Below are 17,183 nucleotides of genomic sequence, written 5' to 3'. Positions count from 1 at the left end.
GCAATTCAGATAATTAATAATAAAAATAAATAATAAAGAATTTAATATTATAATATGTATGCTACTTAAGTAATAAGCATGTTCTCAATGAAATCCAAGGTCTTGGATTCAAAACTTGCTTTATGCTCTATATAATATATATTTTTTTTTATTTTAGTATATATAAAGTTGCCACGTGACATGAGAAAAATAATGCTTTACTAAATTAATTTAAGCCTTCACTTAATAATAGCATATATATACCACCATCTTTGGTTGAGTTTTTAGAATCTATTTTCTGTTTCTGTGTTCAAAAAATAGAAACTAATTTGACAAAAGTAAGCACCAAAAACATATTTTTAAATTTTCAAAAATTATATGTGCCCCAAAAAAGAGGATCATATGAAAATGATGAGTGTTTTTTTAATTTTTATTTATTTATTTATTTATTTTTAAACCAAACTAAACAGAAAACTTATTTTTAAAACTCAACCAAATTTTGTTTTTCAATCTACAATCCATAGAAAAGTGCTAATAAATGGATGCCAAGTTTAGTGCTAGGATTACCAACGGTTTACTGAATATATCTGAAGTTCCAGTAAATAACTCCGACTTTGTGATGCTTAATATAATTCTTATAACATTGGGGATCTTGAGATTCAAGACAACTTAGCACGCATATGGTATGCTTCTGGTTCAAAATATCAGTTGATTATCTTAACGCAGTATTCTTGTGGACCGAAGAAATGATTTTCTCCACTTATGCATTTGGTCAAATTTTCAACAGGGTGGATATTGGTACCGGTGAGCCATTACTCTTGGATATTTTGATAAATGCTTTAACACAGATAAGCTCTGAGTAAGCTCCCATCTCTCTCTCTCTCTCAGTGGAAATATTTTCTTTAACTTTTTCATCAGTTCAAAATCATTTGTTTTCATGCACATAGCCTTGAGCCTGCTAGAAAGCAAAAAGTGAATCTTGAGCGGTTGTATAAGAAAAGGGAGACCCAAAAAAAAAAAAAAAAAAAAAAAGACAAAAAAGACAAAAAAACCAAGAAAAAAGTTCATGACGAACTTTAATGGTTTTCTGGAGCATGATTGCACAATTTTTCTTGCAGCATGATTCCTGTATACTTGTGTATACGAATGTGATATGAAATTGCTAGGCTATGCTTCCTTCTATCATGCTGCTCTCTGCTCATTTGTTGGTCGATCACCTTTTTCTATTTTTGGTTCAACTTTTGCTGTTTTCACACCCTCATCTCCAATTGAATTTGCCGTTAAGCCTCTTGTTTCAGATAAGTTGACAAATGTTTGAGGCTTTATTTTGGCTTTAGTGAACTTTTTTTTAACTTTTGAGTCAAAATATGATACTTTTTAAGTTCATCTAGACTAGACAATTCTAAATATTTTGTTTTTTGTCCTTTTTTTTTTAAAAAAAAAAAAAGAAATAGAAGGGAAAAAGGGGGTCAATTTTTATAGGCTTTTTTGATAAAATTTGACTTATTTCCGTTTTTACTAAGCTTTTTTCTTGAATTTTTTATTTTTTATTTTCAATTTTCAGAGTCATCTAGTCTAGATAAACTAAAAAAAGAGATAATTTTTTAAAAAAAAATGGTTGTTGCCAAAGGAAACTCACCCAATTGCCTTTTCATTTGACAGCTACATTGGAAGTAAGCAAGTGGTGTTTGGTGGATCTGAATTCCAGAACTGGAGGGAGGACTTGAAGGCGGAGGATGCAGGTTATAGCGTCCACAAGATTTAAGGCAACTTGTGTGAATATCATGAGACTGTCAGCATCGTGCTTGTTTTTTCCGGATCATTCCAGACCTTCTCATCAATGATTACCGTTGCCTTATGAGTTATAACATCTTACAATCTTACCGATGTCTTATTTTGTATACCTGAACAAACCAAAGACAGGTGAGGCGTAGTAGAGTCTAAAGAGTAGTCCAAAATGTATGCAATTTTGAGATGGTTGTGCGAGGATGTGTGCTTGGAATTAACTAGTTGTAGAGTTTAGATATTCAGAGAACACTTTTTTTGGCTACAATTTATGGTATTGTAATGAAGTGATTCCATAGAAAATTACTGTTTGTGCCAAGAAGCAGATCTAGGGGTTTTACTATGTGCATTTATGATTGAGCTAGTTATCTGTTAAAGTTCATGGAATTGTCAAGTGCTACTAGGATTCCAGGGATCTAACTGGTACGTACCTTTGATCCGAGCAAGGCTTTGAGCTTCAAGTTATGTTCAACTTTGAAACTAACATACTAGAGATTGTATTAGTAGTATTGGGATGCAGAGGTGGTAGTGTGGTGTCAACAGTGGTGGTGGGGTGGTGGCGGTGATAGTATGGTGACATTGGTCAAACTTCAATTCGAAAATGTTTTTCACAATTCAAAAGTAGAAAATATTTTTCACACCCAAATAAACTTGTTCGTTGATCACAAAAACACATTTTCTGTTAACATTTGTCTCATGTCATCGTACTAAACGCCACAAAATATGCCAAAACAAATTGAGCATAATAAAATATGCCAAAACAAATTGAACATAAAAGTTGGTTGTTTTCCATGTATGTGTTAATAATAGCACCTACCTACAGCCTGCTCAAAATATAGAATAATAGCATGATTTCAGATTTCACTTCATAAATCATGAAGGAGTTCTAGCTAATAATCCAAATAACATGACTGCAAATTAAAGGTCATTCTAGAACTAAGGAAAACAGCTCATTCATTTACAGGCAAGCCCTCAATGCATTCCAACCTCTTCCAGAGCTTTCACTTTCTTGGCAGATTCATGGACACCAAACAGCAATGGAATGGCCTTGCAAGTCTTCATGAACTTCGAGGACATACCTTCTGTGCAATCGACTTGATCTCTTTGTGTACTGAATGGCCAAAAAACTTTCCATCTATATTGTGAACTACCCAATCAATCTCAGCTACAAAGGACATAGGGTTTCTTTCTACTCACATGCTTACTCAACAAAATCTCTTTCCAAACATAGTGGGAAAAGCAACATTCAAAAAACAAATGATTATGTGATTCCATCTCCACATTACAAAGCACACAAGATAGTTGCTGGTTTTGCATAGTTGGATTACGGGTTCAGCTGATCCAAGTGTGTTGGTTTTTGTAGATTTTGTGAAGGATTTACTTAGATAGTTTGGTTTGGCCCTTTGTGGGTGATTTTTGTATTCCTTGCATCATTTGATGCTTTTCTAATAAAGTCCATTTATTTATCCAAAAAAAAAAAAAAAAAAACATTACAAAGCACACAAGATATATCATCTACCACACCCCAATCCTTGATCCTATCTTTAGTAGATAGCATGCCAAGAAAGCTTAACCATTGTATGAAAGACTATCTATCTCAATATTCTCATTTCAGTTAGTCGTTTTACAAACATTTCTTTTATTAACTACCCAACATTCAATACCATTAATCATAGCAAGTCTTTATATCAAATCCATGAAATGCAAAACAGGCAAGCACTGTATTCACTAACAATAATACATCAAAGGTGTTAAAAGAGCACCTTCAAATTAGGACAATCTGTCTTCAAATAACTGTTAGAATCACTGTTGTGCCCATTGGTGGTGTTATGCTGTAATATCTCCCCTTTCAAGATAATGGATCTGTGACAAAGAACAAAAATCACAATATCAAATTTAACAATAATCTAACAACCAAGATAACACAATTTCATAAGACAAAATGAGAAAGCATCAAATGTAAAGGTAAGTCATTGACCAAACATACTTAACATAATCACAGTCAGTTGAAAATGTTTGAAGGAAATCCTCCTTTTTCTCAACAATATTCTCAGCAAAAATATTCTGTAAGGAATGACTTAAAGATCAGAACTCAATGAGTAAATGGATATTGGATATCAAGGGAATAGCTTAAGATGGGTGGTCCATGATTACCTGGAGAGCAGATTTCAGATCTGTAATCCCTTTGCCTCCCTTATAACAGTTAAGGGATATAAATCATTAGCAAACCATCAGAAGACAAAGCTAGAATCAGGCTAAAGATAAGTGTAAATACTTACATCAGATGTGCTACATCTCAGCATATGCATGAAAAGATATGTTGTTGACCCAGATGGTGATCTGCATGATTTGTGATAAAATATAAATTACAAATAAATAAATTAACATTTGCAAGCTAAAAAAGAACGGTTCCAAATAAACAACTAGGGCACATTTATTGTTTTCATTTTATATTCTAGAAAATAGAAAAAATGGAAACTGACACAAAAAAGCTTGTTTGGTAGACTATTTTTGAAAAAAAAAAATTCTGCATACACCTCTTTTTTAGGAATTGCTTTGTAAATCTTTCAAAATAAATTAAGACAAAAATGAAAACCATATAAAAATCATAGGTGCTTTCAATGTTTTTCATTATTTTTATTTTCACCAAAACCAAAAACAACAAAAATGAAAACAATCCCAAATATGGCCTTAATGTTTAACATATTTTCATGCAAGAGATTGTGCATGATGATCTGGGTTGTGCAGGAGGAAAGTATATTATTATATGTTATGAACAAAAAGAACTTTTTTTAGCTTGATAAAAAGCATGCATATCCATGAATGCAACTTTCATAGCCTTCACACTGAGGACATGAATGCACAAGGCCTCGACAAGAGCAAGCAACTACTGAAAAGGAGATAGAAACAAAAACAGAAGTTCAATAATCACCAATAAAATTTGGGCACAAACGCCAAAATGGGAAGATACAGTTTCAAGAGCATTAAATTATCAACAATGGAGTCTTAACCAAATTTTCCAATTTAACAAAAAGGTGTATTTCCTTCAACCTTTGGTAACCGTAAATTTTTCCATCTTCAAAAAAGTGTTTCAAGTCAACTGGCTGAATACAAAAGCTGTCGGAAGCATCCACCTCCTCTTTGCTAGAAACTAGTATTGATATCAAATAAACAAGCACGACAAAATTAGGCTCACAAATGAAAATAAAACTATAGGCAAGATGTACAGCTTAAAATAAAAACCATAAAGAAAATAATTACTACAGTGCTCATCCAGAACTGCTCACCAACTCAGCATTGGCTCAACAAGCCTGGCAAACACTGTAGAACCAAGCTCGTTGTTGCAACAAGCACGAATTGAAGCCAAAGGTCCAGCTTAACTTCTTAAGTAAAAGTTGAAGTTCATGATTTGGGAAAAAAATAAAAATCAATCCATACACGACTAATCATCTGACCAAGCAATATTCCTCGTAGATGAAACTAAGCAATATTAAGGGTCCAACTATATTAACAAAATGAGTGGAGCCTATGCACTCTTAACGTTCAACCTCTAGCTGTGCATCACTAACCTAAATGAATCAAATTGGAACTTGCAACTCCGGTCACAAGCCCCAAGTTCAATGAACCTGAGTTGAAATCAACTCACTAATTGTCCCATTTCAGATTAAAAATTTGTTCCCACAAAAAGTAAACAAGTAAATAAACAGAATAAAGCATTTTATAAAACATGTAAGCATATATGATTGTGGTACTGTATATATCATCTACAATCAAAGCCCCATGTTCAACGAGCAAATCAACTTGCTAATGACACCACATTTGGTCAACCATAATAGTCTCAAAATTTTGCAACGAAAACATGACTATTTGTGCAACTTATTGAAGCAAAACTAACTCCCTAGGTTAAACCTAAACATAAATCGAGGCAACTCAACGCAACTCAATTATTGATATTTGCAAGTACAAAACAAAGTTGAGAGCTAAAGCAACCAATCATGTAGTTCAAATCCACTAGAGTGTGTAAGTATGCATGCATGAGCCAAAGCAAATATATTAATCCGAGAAAGAAGGCAACCAAAGAGAGTCTTGAATTGGTCGGGGATAACTGTCAAAGGTTGAATCATAATCATGAACAAACCCCTAGGGTTCACATAAGAATTCTAGGGTTTCTTAATGATAAAGGGCTTGTTTTTGTTGCGCCACAAGTTTCAATTATCTATTTGATGACACTTAAGGCTTGGTTTGGTTTGGTTTGTCTTGTCTGTCTATTTTTATTTTTTTGGTTGGTTTTCTGACTTTACTCGTCTCTTCTTTTTCTTGAAGAGATAAAGCACTAGTCAACAGTGCTTCAAAAGAGAAAACACAGGTTTTGTTGATTTCCAATTTAATCACTTTATTTATTGATTCTTACAATTTGTTTATGAAGTATTGCGTTTGTGATACTAAATTGGTAGTTTTCTATTTTAAATTTTAAAGATTTTTGCTTTAGTTGTTGGCAAGAGTATGTTATCTGAATTTGACCTTTCTTTAATTTTTCTTAGGCCCACATTAGAGAGCTTGAAGAAGAAGTGAACCTTCTTAAGAATCTTTCACATCCAAACATTGTTGTAAGTATTTGATTTGCATTCTTCCTGAAGCAATCGTTGTTCATTTTTATTATCTTGTCTGTCTATTTTTATTTTTTTGGTTGGTTTTCTGACTTTACTTATCTTTTCTTTTTTTATTTGAAGAGATACTTGGGAACAACTAGAGAGGAGGAATCTTTGAATATTTTGTTGGAAATTGTCCCCGGTGGATCTATCTCTTCACTTCTAAAAAAATTTGGTTCATTCCCCGAGTCTGTAAGTTGATTACCAATTATTTAAATTATCAATTTTCCGTTTTTGAGTATTGAAGTTTATATCAAAATGCATTTGCCAAGTTGGCTATAAGAATGCACTTGAATTTACACTCTGTCGAGAGGCAAGGCCAACTTATTGACTTAAATTTCATTTTTGGATGTTGAAATTTCTCCTAGTATCTTCACCTTCTTGCAAATGATTCTTAACAATGAAATTTCTCCTAATGTCTTCACCTACTTGGCAAACAGGTTCTAGGAGAAATTTCAACATCCTACTCCTACAAGTAAAAACCCCACGCAACTCTACTCCTCAGAATTTGAAAAAAATAAAATAAGGATAAGCTAGATAGCCCAGTAAATAACCAATCATCACTGCTAGCTGAATTAAGTATACAAAAAAAAAAAAGTCGATAATCAATAAATATATTTTTGATGTATGTGTCTTGATGTTGAAAAAAAAAATTCAAATTACCTGTATTAAACGGAAAAAATTGAAAAAGAAACCAATAATTGTATAATAATAATAATAAAAATCCTATATAGAAATAACAATTTCTCCATAATAAAAATATTCTTGTATTTATAACTACACATCAGCAAAATTACCCCACTACATAATGTTGCATAATATATATATATAATGTTTAAATACATAATGTTGTTCATAATTCAAAATAACATAAACCAAAAACAAAAGTTTTCTTCATCATTCTCCGTGGATAACAAAAACAAAAGTTAGTCGCATTCTTCACAAGCATGCATTCCACAAAAAGCAAACTCCTACTCGGGAAATATCTGACAACAAAAAACAAAAGTAATTAATGATAATATAATTATGTGTTAATATGTTAATTACAAAAAACATAAAAATCTAACTACTATACAATTGCACAGATAATTAAATAAATAATTTTGCCTAGACTGAAATCTGGCTCTAACTCTCGGGAACCCGATTTGAGTATCATCTTCTTTCACAAGTCTCTCGTGCCAAGGTGGTCATGTGTGTCAAATTTCATGCTAATCCGACGCTGTTTGGCGATTTTCGGGCACCAACACCTCGAATTCTAAGTTTCTTAAGGAACTAGTTTGCCTAAACTGAAATCCGACTCTAACTCTCAAATCGGGAACCCGATTCGAGTCCCGTATTCTCCTACAAGTCTCTCGTGTTTAGGCGGTCGTGTGTGCCAAGTTTCGTGCTAATTTGACGCTGTTTGGTGATTTTAGGACGTCAACATCTCGAATTCTAAGTCTCTTGAGGAACTAGTTTGCCTAGACCAAAATCTGGCTCTAACTCCCAAACCGGGAACTCGATTCGAGTCCTATCTTCTCTCACAAGTCTCTCATGCCAATGTGGTCTTGTGTGCCAAGTATCGTGCTAATCTGACGCTGTCTAGTGATTTTGGGGCATCAACACCTTGAATTCTAAGTTTCTTAAAGAACTAGTTTGCCTAGACCGAAATCCGGCTCTAACTCCCAAACCGAGAACCCAATTCGAGTCCTGTCTTCTCCCACAAGTCGCTCGTGTCAAGGCAGTCATGTGTGCTAAGTTTTGTGCTAATCCAACGCCGTTTGGTGATTTTGGGCATCAACACCTCGAATTCTAAGTTTCTTAAGGAACTAGTTTGCCTAGACCGAAATCCAGCTCTAACTCCTAAATCGGGAACTCGATTGGAGTCTCATCTTCTCCCACAAGTCTCTCATGCCAAGGCGGTCGTGTGCCAAGTTTCATGCTAATTCGACTCTGTTTGGTGATTTTGGGCCGTCAACACCTCGAATGCTAAGTTTCTTAAAGAACTAGTTTGCCTAGACCGAAATCCGCCTCTAACTCCCAAACCGGGAACCTAATTTGAGTCCCGTCTTCTCCCAAGAGTCTATCATGCCAAGACGGTCGTGTGTGCCAAGTTTCATCCTAATCTGACGTCGTTTGGTGATTTTGGGGTGTCAACACCTCGAATTCTAAGTTTCTTAAGGAACTAGTTTGCATAGACCGAAATTTGGCTCTAACTCCCAAATCGAGAACCTGATTCGAGTCCCGTCTTCTCCTATAAATCTCTCGTGTCAAGGCAGGTCCTGTGTGCCAAGTTTCGTGCTAATCTGACGCCATTTGGTGATTTTGGATTATCAACACCTTGAATGCCAAGTTTCTTAGGGAACTAGTTTGCCTAGACCGAAATTCAGCTCTAACTCCCAAACTGGGAACCCGATTTGAGTCTCGTTTTCTCCCACAAGTCTCTCGTGCCAAGTCGATCGTGTGTGCCAAGTTTTGTGCTAATCCAACACCGTTTTGTGTTTTTGGAGGGTTAACACCTCGAATTCTATGTTTACTAAGGAACTAGTTTGCCTAAACCGAAAGCCGGCTTTAACTTTCAAACCGGGAACCCGATTCGAGTTCCGTTTTCTCTCAAAAGTCTCTCGTGCCAAGGTGGTCGTGTGTGCTGAGTTTCGTGTTTATCCGATGCCATTTGGTGATTTTGGGGCATCAACACCTCGAATGCCAAGTTTCTTAAGGAATTAGTTTGCCTAGACCGAAATCCGGCTCTAACTCCTAAACCGGGAACCCGATTTGAGTCCCGTCTTCTCCTACAAGTCTCTCATGCCAAGATGGTCATGTGTGCCAAGTTGCATTCTAATCCGACGTCGTTTGGTGATATTGGGGGATCAACACCTCGAATTTTAAGTTTATTAAGGAACTAGTTTGCCTAGACCGAAATCCGGCTCTAACTCCTCCCAAACCAGGACCCTAATTCGAGTCCCGTCTTCTCCCACAAGTCTCTCATGCCAAAGCGGTCGTGTGTGCCAAGTTTCGTGCTAATCCAAAGCCATTTGGTGATTTTGGGGCATCAACAACTCAAATTCTAAGTTTTTTAAGGAACTAGTTTGCCTAGAGCGAAATTTGGCTCTAACTCCCAAACCGGGAACCCAATTTGAGTTCCATCTTCTCTCACAAGTCTCGCGTTGAGGGGTTTTTTTTGTCCACGATGAGATGGGTTTTTTTTATCATTGAGGGGTCTAAGTGTATGGCTTTAAAGTTAAGAGGGGTAAAATGATATTCGGTGATAGTTGAAGGGGCAAAGTGTAAATAACCCTTGTTTTTTTTCCCTGACTAGTCAGAACAGTCCCTGATTTTTTTTTTTTTTGATAAACAGAACAGTGCCTGATGTTGATCAATATGTATATGTACATATATTGATTAGGATGAGACTTTACTTCAAAAATATTAATAAATAAAGTTTCATTTCAGGGGACTGAAATCAATGCATAAACTAAAATTTAAAAGCTTCAAATTAAGCAATCCAAACTACTAAATACTTATAAAAATAAAAAAAGTAGATAAAAGTCAGCAATACCTGGTATGCAACATCAAAAAATGGAATATGGTTCTTTTCTTGAATGACATTAGCAATTTTTTCCCATTGTTCTGGGGTTAGATCAATGCCAGCTGGGTTGTGAGCACAGCCACGAAGCAACACAAAAGTTCATTTAGGGGCACTTTATATACAGGCACACTTTCCTTAATATCGAGTCAAAAATGCATCTACAATCAAAAAGCTCATTTCCTTAATATACAGGCACACTTTGTGGCTCAACTAACTATATAAAAAAAAATTAAAAAAAAAAAAAAACAAAACCAAAATAGAAAATTTCTACAACTTAACAATTGGTGATTACTCAAAATATAAAATTTCTTATACTATGCATAAATAAAAAGTAATGCACTTACCTTTTCATCCAATGAGTGAATGAAGCTTTTTGTAGGACTCAGAACTCTTCCAAAGGGAAGAGGAAACTCTATGTCACCCCACCTGAACTCATAAATAAATAGCATTAGTTAGTATCATGTGAACAATGTCAATGTTCTAAGAAAATGGAAGATAATTGTCCAACAAAACATCAACAAAAATCATTCTTGTGACACCAAACAACTGATAAGGAAACAGAAAGCAGTTGGCTCTCAAGTATCAGAATTATTCACCTGAATATTCTCCTTATAATAGAGGCAGACAGAATATACAAGAGCTTCATGGCCTTCAAATATATACTGTCTGCGTCCAGCTACAGCATCCCACACCTATTACACAAAGAGATGCATAAGAAAATGTAGAAATTTAATGTATAAAGAGAAATAGAGAATTGTATTAATGATTGATTTATGTTTGTTGTATTACAAGATTGATTAATTACAATTCCTATACAATCTATATATAGAAGAAAATGTGGTAGTAGGTGTAGTGGAGGTGATAGTGGGTTAGGTGAAGTGGAGTGTGTGGTGAAGTGGAGGTAGGTGAAGTGGAGTGTGTAGTGGAGTAGGTGAAGGTAAAGATGGGAAATTCTAACAGCCCCCCGCAAACTCAAGGAGGAGAGAAACTAACCAACACTGTATGGTCGTGTCAGACCGTTGGTGAAGATACTGAAAGGTGGTGCCATAACGTGGTAGAGGACACTGTATGGTTGTGTCATAACGGGGTAGAGGACACTGGAGGGGTGTGTCATAACATTGTAGAGGACACTGTATGCTAACCGGAATCAAATGTCGGGACAGTTTATAGGGTCATGTCGGACCGTTGGAGATGCTAACCGGAATCAAATGTCGGGACAGTTTATGGGGTCATGTCGGACCGTTGTAGATGCTAACCGGAATCAAATGTCGGGACAGTTTATAGGGTCATGTCGGACCGTTGTAGATGCTAACCGGAATCAAATGTCGGGACAGTTTATAGGGTCATGTCGGACCGTTGTAAAAGTTGCACCCTCAAAAGGCGTGCCCAATGTTATCAAAAGGCGTGCCATCAAAAGGCGTGCCCAATTTTATCAAAAAACGTGCCGGACATGATGGCGAGGCACGTGGGCGCCTTGGCTTGCGCGCCCGTGTTGTCGGCTAGTGGGAAGAGGCGCGCGATGCGCGTGGCTGCCTCGGCTATAAGACAGAGGCTGAGGCTGAGGCAAAAAACCTGCGAGAGAAATTCTGAGAGAGATTTTGGAGAGAGATTCTGTAACACTCTGTTTGCTGAGAGAGAGTTCTGAGAGAGATACTGTGTAACACTCTGGTGCCTAGAAAATGGCTTCATCTTCCCGGAGTCTGCTCACTCTCTTTCCCGACCTCAACGAGTCAACAAGAGAGAGAACTGGTGCGGTGGCACTGGAAACTCAACCAAGCGCCCCGGAGTTTGCTCCGTTGAACTTTCCGATGCGGTCGGTGGAGCAAAGAATGGCAGTGCATTCGGATGTGGAGGCCAATCAGTATACTCTGAAGGCATGTGTGGAAAGCATGACGGCGGTCACAAATTTGTCGAACCGGCTGCAAAGTAGGACAAATGAGGTGCAGCATTTAAACTCCCAGCTGGCTCTGCTCCAACGCATGTATAAGGATGCGCGAGCAGAGATAAGCGTGCTAAGGGCAGAAAACAAGGAGCTGAAGCGGAAGGCCACCGTGATGTTCCGATTTGGAGGTCCGCCATATGCTGCAGTGGAGGAGCATGGGGGTGTGAACGTGCTCGGTGGACTAGGAAACACGGAGGCAACACCGTCAAGGACCGCCCAGGACGGAGGCAAGAAGAAGAGACCGGCGGCAGAGTAGAGAAGAAAAATTCCGCCTGTGGATGTGTTGGTTTGTTTTGTTTTGTTGTTTTGTTGTTGTTTTTTTTTTTTTTTTTTTTTTTTTTTTTTTTTTTTTTTTTTTTTTGTGTGTGTGTGTGTAAAATTGTGAACGGGGTTGATCCCGGAGATGAATAAAATATGGGTGTTGTGCAAATTTATAAATTGTTGTTGTTGTTTTTTTTTTGTTTTTTTTTTTGTTTTTGTTTTTTTTTTTTTATGACGAAAAAATAAAATAAGATAAAGAAAAGGAAAGGGGGGTGTGGATGAGTGGGGATAAGAGTTGAAAATGATTACAAAAAATAAAATAAAAAAGAAAAGGAAAGTGGGAATCAAAACGGTGGGCTGGAAAGTGAGAGATATAGTAAAATAAGAGAAAGTGTGGAACAAGAGTAAGGAAAAGAATCATGGGTCACATGGTGTTCTAAGAAGAATAATAAAATGAAGGAGGGTGCCTGGTGCTTATTTATATATATATAATGTTTGTTTTTGTGGGGACCATCATGGACTGTGAATTCATCACCCCAGAAAAGGATATGACTCTCCCTGCTCCTTCAAAAACAAATAAGTATGCCCCACAATCTCATCCAATTCATCATCAAGTGAGAATATGTGCTTACTGATGTATAAAGCAGTATACCTCCTTTTGCTCAATCCTCGAGGGATAGGTCCAGGCCACCTTGTAGCATGGCCAGCCAAAGGAAAAGTCCTAAGAAGGGCAGCATGCCACAAACATTCTTCCCGAAACAGGTTAGCCCACTGCTTCTTCACACAAGATAGTTGCAACCATTCCGATATGGGAACACGAATGAATATTTCTATCAGTAGATGATCTGGAAGCTTCCCAAAAGGATTATCAGCAGAAATGAAAGTGGTACTTCTGCTACTATCATCTGTCATTAGGCTATGGAACAATGCTGAGAGAAGAAGGTGAGAGCAGAGAGGAGAGGTCTCTCTCTCTCTCAGCTTGGGACTTGAAAGAGAGATAGAAGGACGGCAGCTGGGGAGGAAGCACATGCAGAGTGATCAAGGTATGTGTAGAGGTCCGGCGGGCGGTCAAGGCGAGACTGCCGCCCGCCGGTGAAGCAGAATGACTAGGTTGTTAACCTTGCTCTGATACCATGTAGAAATTTAATGTATAAAGAGAAATAGAGAATTGTATTAATGATTGATTTATGTTTGTTGTATTACAAGATTGATTAATTACAATTCCTATACAATCTATATATAGAAGAAAATGTGGTAGTAGGTGTAGTGGAGGTGATAGTGGGTTAGGTGAAGTGGAGTGTGTGGTGAAGTGGAGGTAGGTGAAGTGGAGTGTGTAGTGGAGTAGGTGAAGGTAAAGATGGGAAATTCTAACAGAAAACTCCACTTAAAACACCCTAAAATCTTATTACAATTATACCTTAATTGTCTTGTCATCACCACATGTGACAATACAAAGTTGCTTATTAGGATGAGCAAAGGCAATATCATTAACACCACCAACATGAGCATCAATGTGGAACTGGGGAAAAGTCATCAAGTACTTGAACATTGGTCTCGTTATTAGAAAAAAAAAATGAACATATAACAGAGCTTACTTCCAAATGTTGTCTTAATTCTCCTGCTGGGTTGTAAGTAAATATCTGAACAAGGTTCTTGAGAAAACAACACCTATGAAAGAGAATATGTAAGATAAGCAATAAAACACAATTCCTAAAAAGGAATTTAAAGAAAAAGAAAAAAAACTCCAGTGCTTGAAAGTAAAGCATTTAGATGTACCAAGTATAGATCCATCTGGGCCCCAAATGCATCGATTAATAGATATGGTGGCATCTTTCACCAAAGCTGTCTAGAAATTATGAAATTTTTTACATAAAAATGGTAAGATACCACAGATAACATGTCAAAGGTAGCTAATACCAATGAAATTTTTACCTGCAATGGCATTGAACAAGCTGAGAGATCCCATACCTTAACGGGTTTATGTGCTAACCTTTCTCGAGATCCAACTTCCCAAATGCTAATGTCACCAACATTCGTCCCAACTACATGGCAATAGCATAACCAGTACTAGATTCAGACATCGCTACCTCATGTTATCAGGTAGTGAATATGTGCAAGTACCTAAAATAGTCAAGTGCAATAAGAAAACCCAAGAAATAGATTCATATCAAATAGTGTTACAAATATCTAGCTGCACAAGAGTCAAAAGAAGAGCTCATCTCTAGTAGATATCGTGCCCATCTATAATAACCCAAATATCCATGGCTTTTCATGCATATTTCAAGTAAACCAACATTCTCAGTAATTTCATAAAGAAATCAAGTAGCTAGCAATAAGAAAAATCTTAAACCATGATGGACATGAGAAACTTGCACATAATTCATATAAATTAGAGAGAAAATTATGGAGAATAGCTTTAATGCACACTACTCCTTTTAAGAATACGGAATTTCAAAGTAGATTAAAATGGCAAAACTCAAAGACAAACTTGTCAACTAAAAACCATAAATTATTTAAATCATATTTGGTATTTTCTACCAAGAGTGATAGGTGCCAAAGAGGAACAATTGGGTAGATGCTTTATTGGACATTGTCAATAAGTCCATACTCAAATTTATCATATGAATAAATCACTGCACTCTCCAAACTATGGTCAAGAACTTTCCTGCTGGTATTGAGATAAATACAACTCAGTCATGAGCAAAGAACCAGTATTTACCTTCACCGTTTAGAAGTACTAGACCAATCACCATTAATACAGGATGGGCCTGTCAAAAATTACCAAATAGATTAAGAAAAAAGCTTTGCATCCACAGAGACATACGTTAAATACTAAGACGAAAGAGGGTTCACAACAGCTGGTGTTAACAAGCTTTACAACACAGACCGGCACGAATATGGATGCAGACAATGAAAATGCAAAAGAGGAGCAAATATCCTCTGCTTTAATAGAAAGGTACACATTTCAACTACAAAATTGACTTCACCTCCACCACCCAGAAAATGAAGAAACTATGAACCCTGTAAATTTCACCAAGTCGCTAAACTCAAAATTCTTAATAAAAACGTAATTTTAGCATATGAGGAAATATGTGAAGTAATAGACCAAAAGGGTTCTTTCTTCACTGGCCCGCACAAAATGAATATTGTTATACTTTCTATGTAAACCTTGTGTAATAAATAACCTATCGCTGGGATTAATTCATTGTACATAATGACTACCATCAAAATAACCGAGCAAAAGTTTGAAGTGGCAATGTGACATCAACTTGTGAGATCCTAAATTTGATCCATAGATATCACCAAGGTAATAGTCAAAATAATCCTAAAAGCCCAACACAAAAAAGTAAATTTGCAAAATAAAATCCAATATTGAACATCAAGGATCTACTCAAATTCCACAAGACAATGAAACCATAATCACACTGACAAAAATTAACAATTACCAACTTTAATTTGTTTAAGATAAGGCACGATTATTCAAGTTTTTATTTGAATACATTTTACCATAGATTAATGAAACACATATATACATAAAGAGCTCTAATCGCAATTGAAAATCAATACATAGTCGCGTACAATATAGGAATCAAATAGTCAAAAAGTGGGATTTAATAGATGAAAATGTAAAAAAATGGAGAATTTAATTAAAAAACTTGTTGTTAAGTTGCTATTAACAGAGAATTCAAACTACTTTCACCGCAATGATCACATAATCAAGGTAAGGAAATGATCACATAATTCCCACAAACTACTTTCACCAAAACAAAATTGGCAAATAAAAAGTCAAACAGAGAAGTCATAGTCAACAATGCTTTGAAATCATGTTCAAAAACAAAAAACAAAACAAAACGATGATAAAAAAATTCAATTCAAAAAAATAGGTATTCTAACAGTAATATATAACATTCGTTGTAAAAATCAAACACTCACAGAAGAGCAACAGTTCTAGGGCAGTATCTATGAGGCTTCTTCACACCTCCAGTGGTTGGTGGTGGGGATAAAAGTAAGTCGCGACGAACAAGTCAGAAATAGAGTCGGTTTGAGGATGTTAATATGTGCATAGGGACTAAACTTACAGATCTGAACGAAAGCAATCAATTGATCAAATCTAGATAGAGAATGTTCGATCATGATTCGCAATCAATATACTAAAAATCAATCGATCGATCGATCGATCTGCGTTCTCTTTAACATAAATTAGTATAATAGAGAAAAAGAATGTTAGCTGCAAAACAAGCTGTGAAATACTCATGTGAAAAGATGCCAAATAATAAAGAAAAAGAAGAAAAAACATAGTAGCAAAACAAAAGAAACGTAGAACCATTCCTGTCATCGCTCGCTTGCTCGCCGCCGTCGTTTGTTGTTCACCGCCGTCGCACACTACTCCGATTTTGTTTTCGTTTTTGTTTTTTTTTTGCGACGTCAAGTTTCTGTGACAAATGAAAATTTAAACAACAAAATAATGTTGTTTAACTTTTTTTTTTTTGCGACGGGGGGTTGCCGTCACAAAAAAATTCAAAAAACTCATTTTTTGCCCAAAAAACTTCGTGTTCATATTGCTGCGCAATGAGAGCTAGGAAGAGAGAGAAACAGAAAAAGAGAGACAAACAAGAGATGATCAACGAGAGATAAACAACGAAAGAGGGAGAAAAATAGCGAAAAGAGATGAACGAGAGAGATATATATAGAGAGAGAGAGACATAGAAAGAGAGAGAAGAGAGATGAGCAAGAGAGACAGAGAGAGAATAGAGAAGAGAGATGAGAGAGTGAGAATATAGAATATATTATTGTGTGTTGTGTACAAATTAGAGTCCTATTAGAGACATGATTGTGTTAGAGTCCTGTTAGAGACATAATTATAATTGTATTTGTATTTTCCTTTTTGGTTTAGGATTTAGGGCTATATAATCTAAGGTTTGATTGTAATCTTTGATACATTGAATATATGAGATACAGAAAGCTATTCAAAAATCTTACATGGTATCAGAGCCGTTCT

The 17,183-nt window shown here is 36.1% G+C and overlaps 1 protein-coding gene across 9 annotated transcripts; it reads right to left on the bottom strand.

The window, feature by feature from the left end:
• Positions 1 to 2,500: 2,500 nt before the first annotated feature.
• LOC114316186 (histone acetyltransferase type B catalytic subunit) lies at positions 2,501 to 16,755 on the bottom strand. Of its 9 annotated transcripts, none has more exons than XM_082872848.1 (13): positions 16,509 to 16,624; positions 14,904 to 14,952; positions 14,117 to 14,305; positions 13,961 to 14,030; positions 13,780 to 13,852; positions 10,578 to 10,673; positions 10,326 to 10,407; positions 9,952 to 10,139; positions 4,044 to 4,104; positions 3,919 to 3,957; positions 3,752 to 3,828; positions 3,528 to 3,627; positions 2,501 to 2,899 (listed from the first exon to the last, which is right to left on the bottom strand). In XM_082872848.1, exons 8-13 carry the CDS (start codon positions 9,999 to 10,001, stop codon positions 2,783 to 2,785), a joined length of 444 nt encoding a protein of 147 aa, XP_082728974.1. In that variant the 5' UTR covers positions 10,002 to 10,139; positions 10,326 to 10,407; positions 10,578 to 10,673; positions 13,780 to 13,852; positions 13,961 to 14,030; positions 14,117 to 14,305; positions 14,904 to 14,952; positions 16,509 to 16,624; the 3' UTR covers positions 2,501 to 2,782. The 9 variants fall into 9 exon arrangements, 7 of the variants coding, with proteins under 7 accessions (XP_082728974.1, XP_082728975.1, XP_082728976.1 ...); XM_082872849.1 differs by having other exon boundaries at positions 2,643 to 2,899; positions 14,117 to 14,226; positions 16,509 to 16,755; XM_082872850.1 differs by lacking the exon at positions 16,509 to 16,624 and adding an exon at positions 16,118 to 16,250 and having other exon boundaries at positions 2,643 to 2,899; positions 14,117 to 14,226.
• Between the last annotated feature and the right edge of the window lie 428 nt (positions 16,756 to 17,183).

Source organism: Camellia sinensis, chromosome 6 (genome assembly GCF_055761805.1).
Source record: "Camellia sinensis isolate YWXY chromosome 6, ASM5576180v1, whole genome shotgun sequence".
Classification (NCBI taxonomy): domain Eukaryota; kingdom Viridiplantae; phylum Streptophyta; class Magnoliopsida; order Ericales; family Theaceae; genus Camellia; species Camellia sinensis.
The sequence above is the reverse complement of the archived record's forward strand: the minus strand, read 5'-3'. Positions and strand labels throughout refer to the sequence as shown.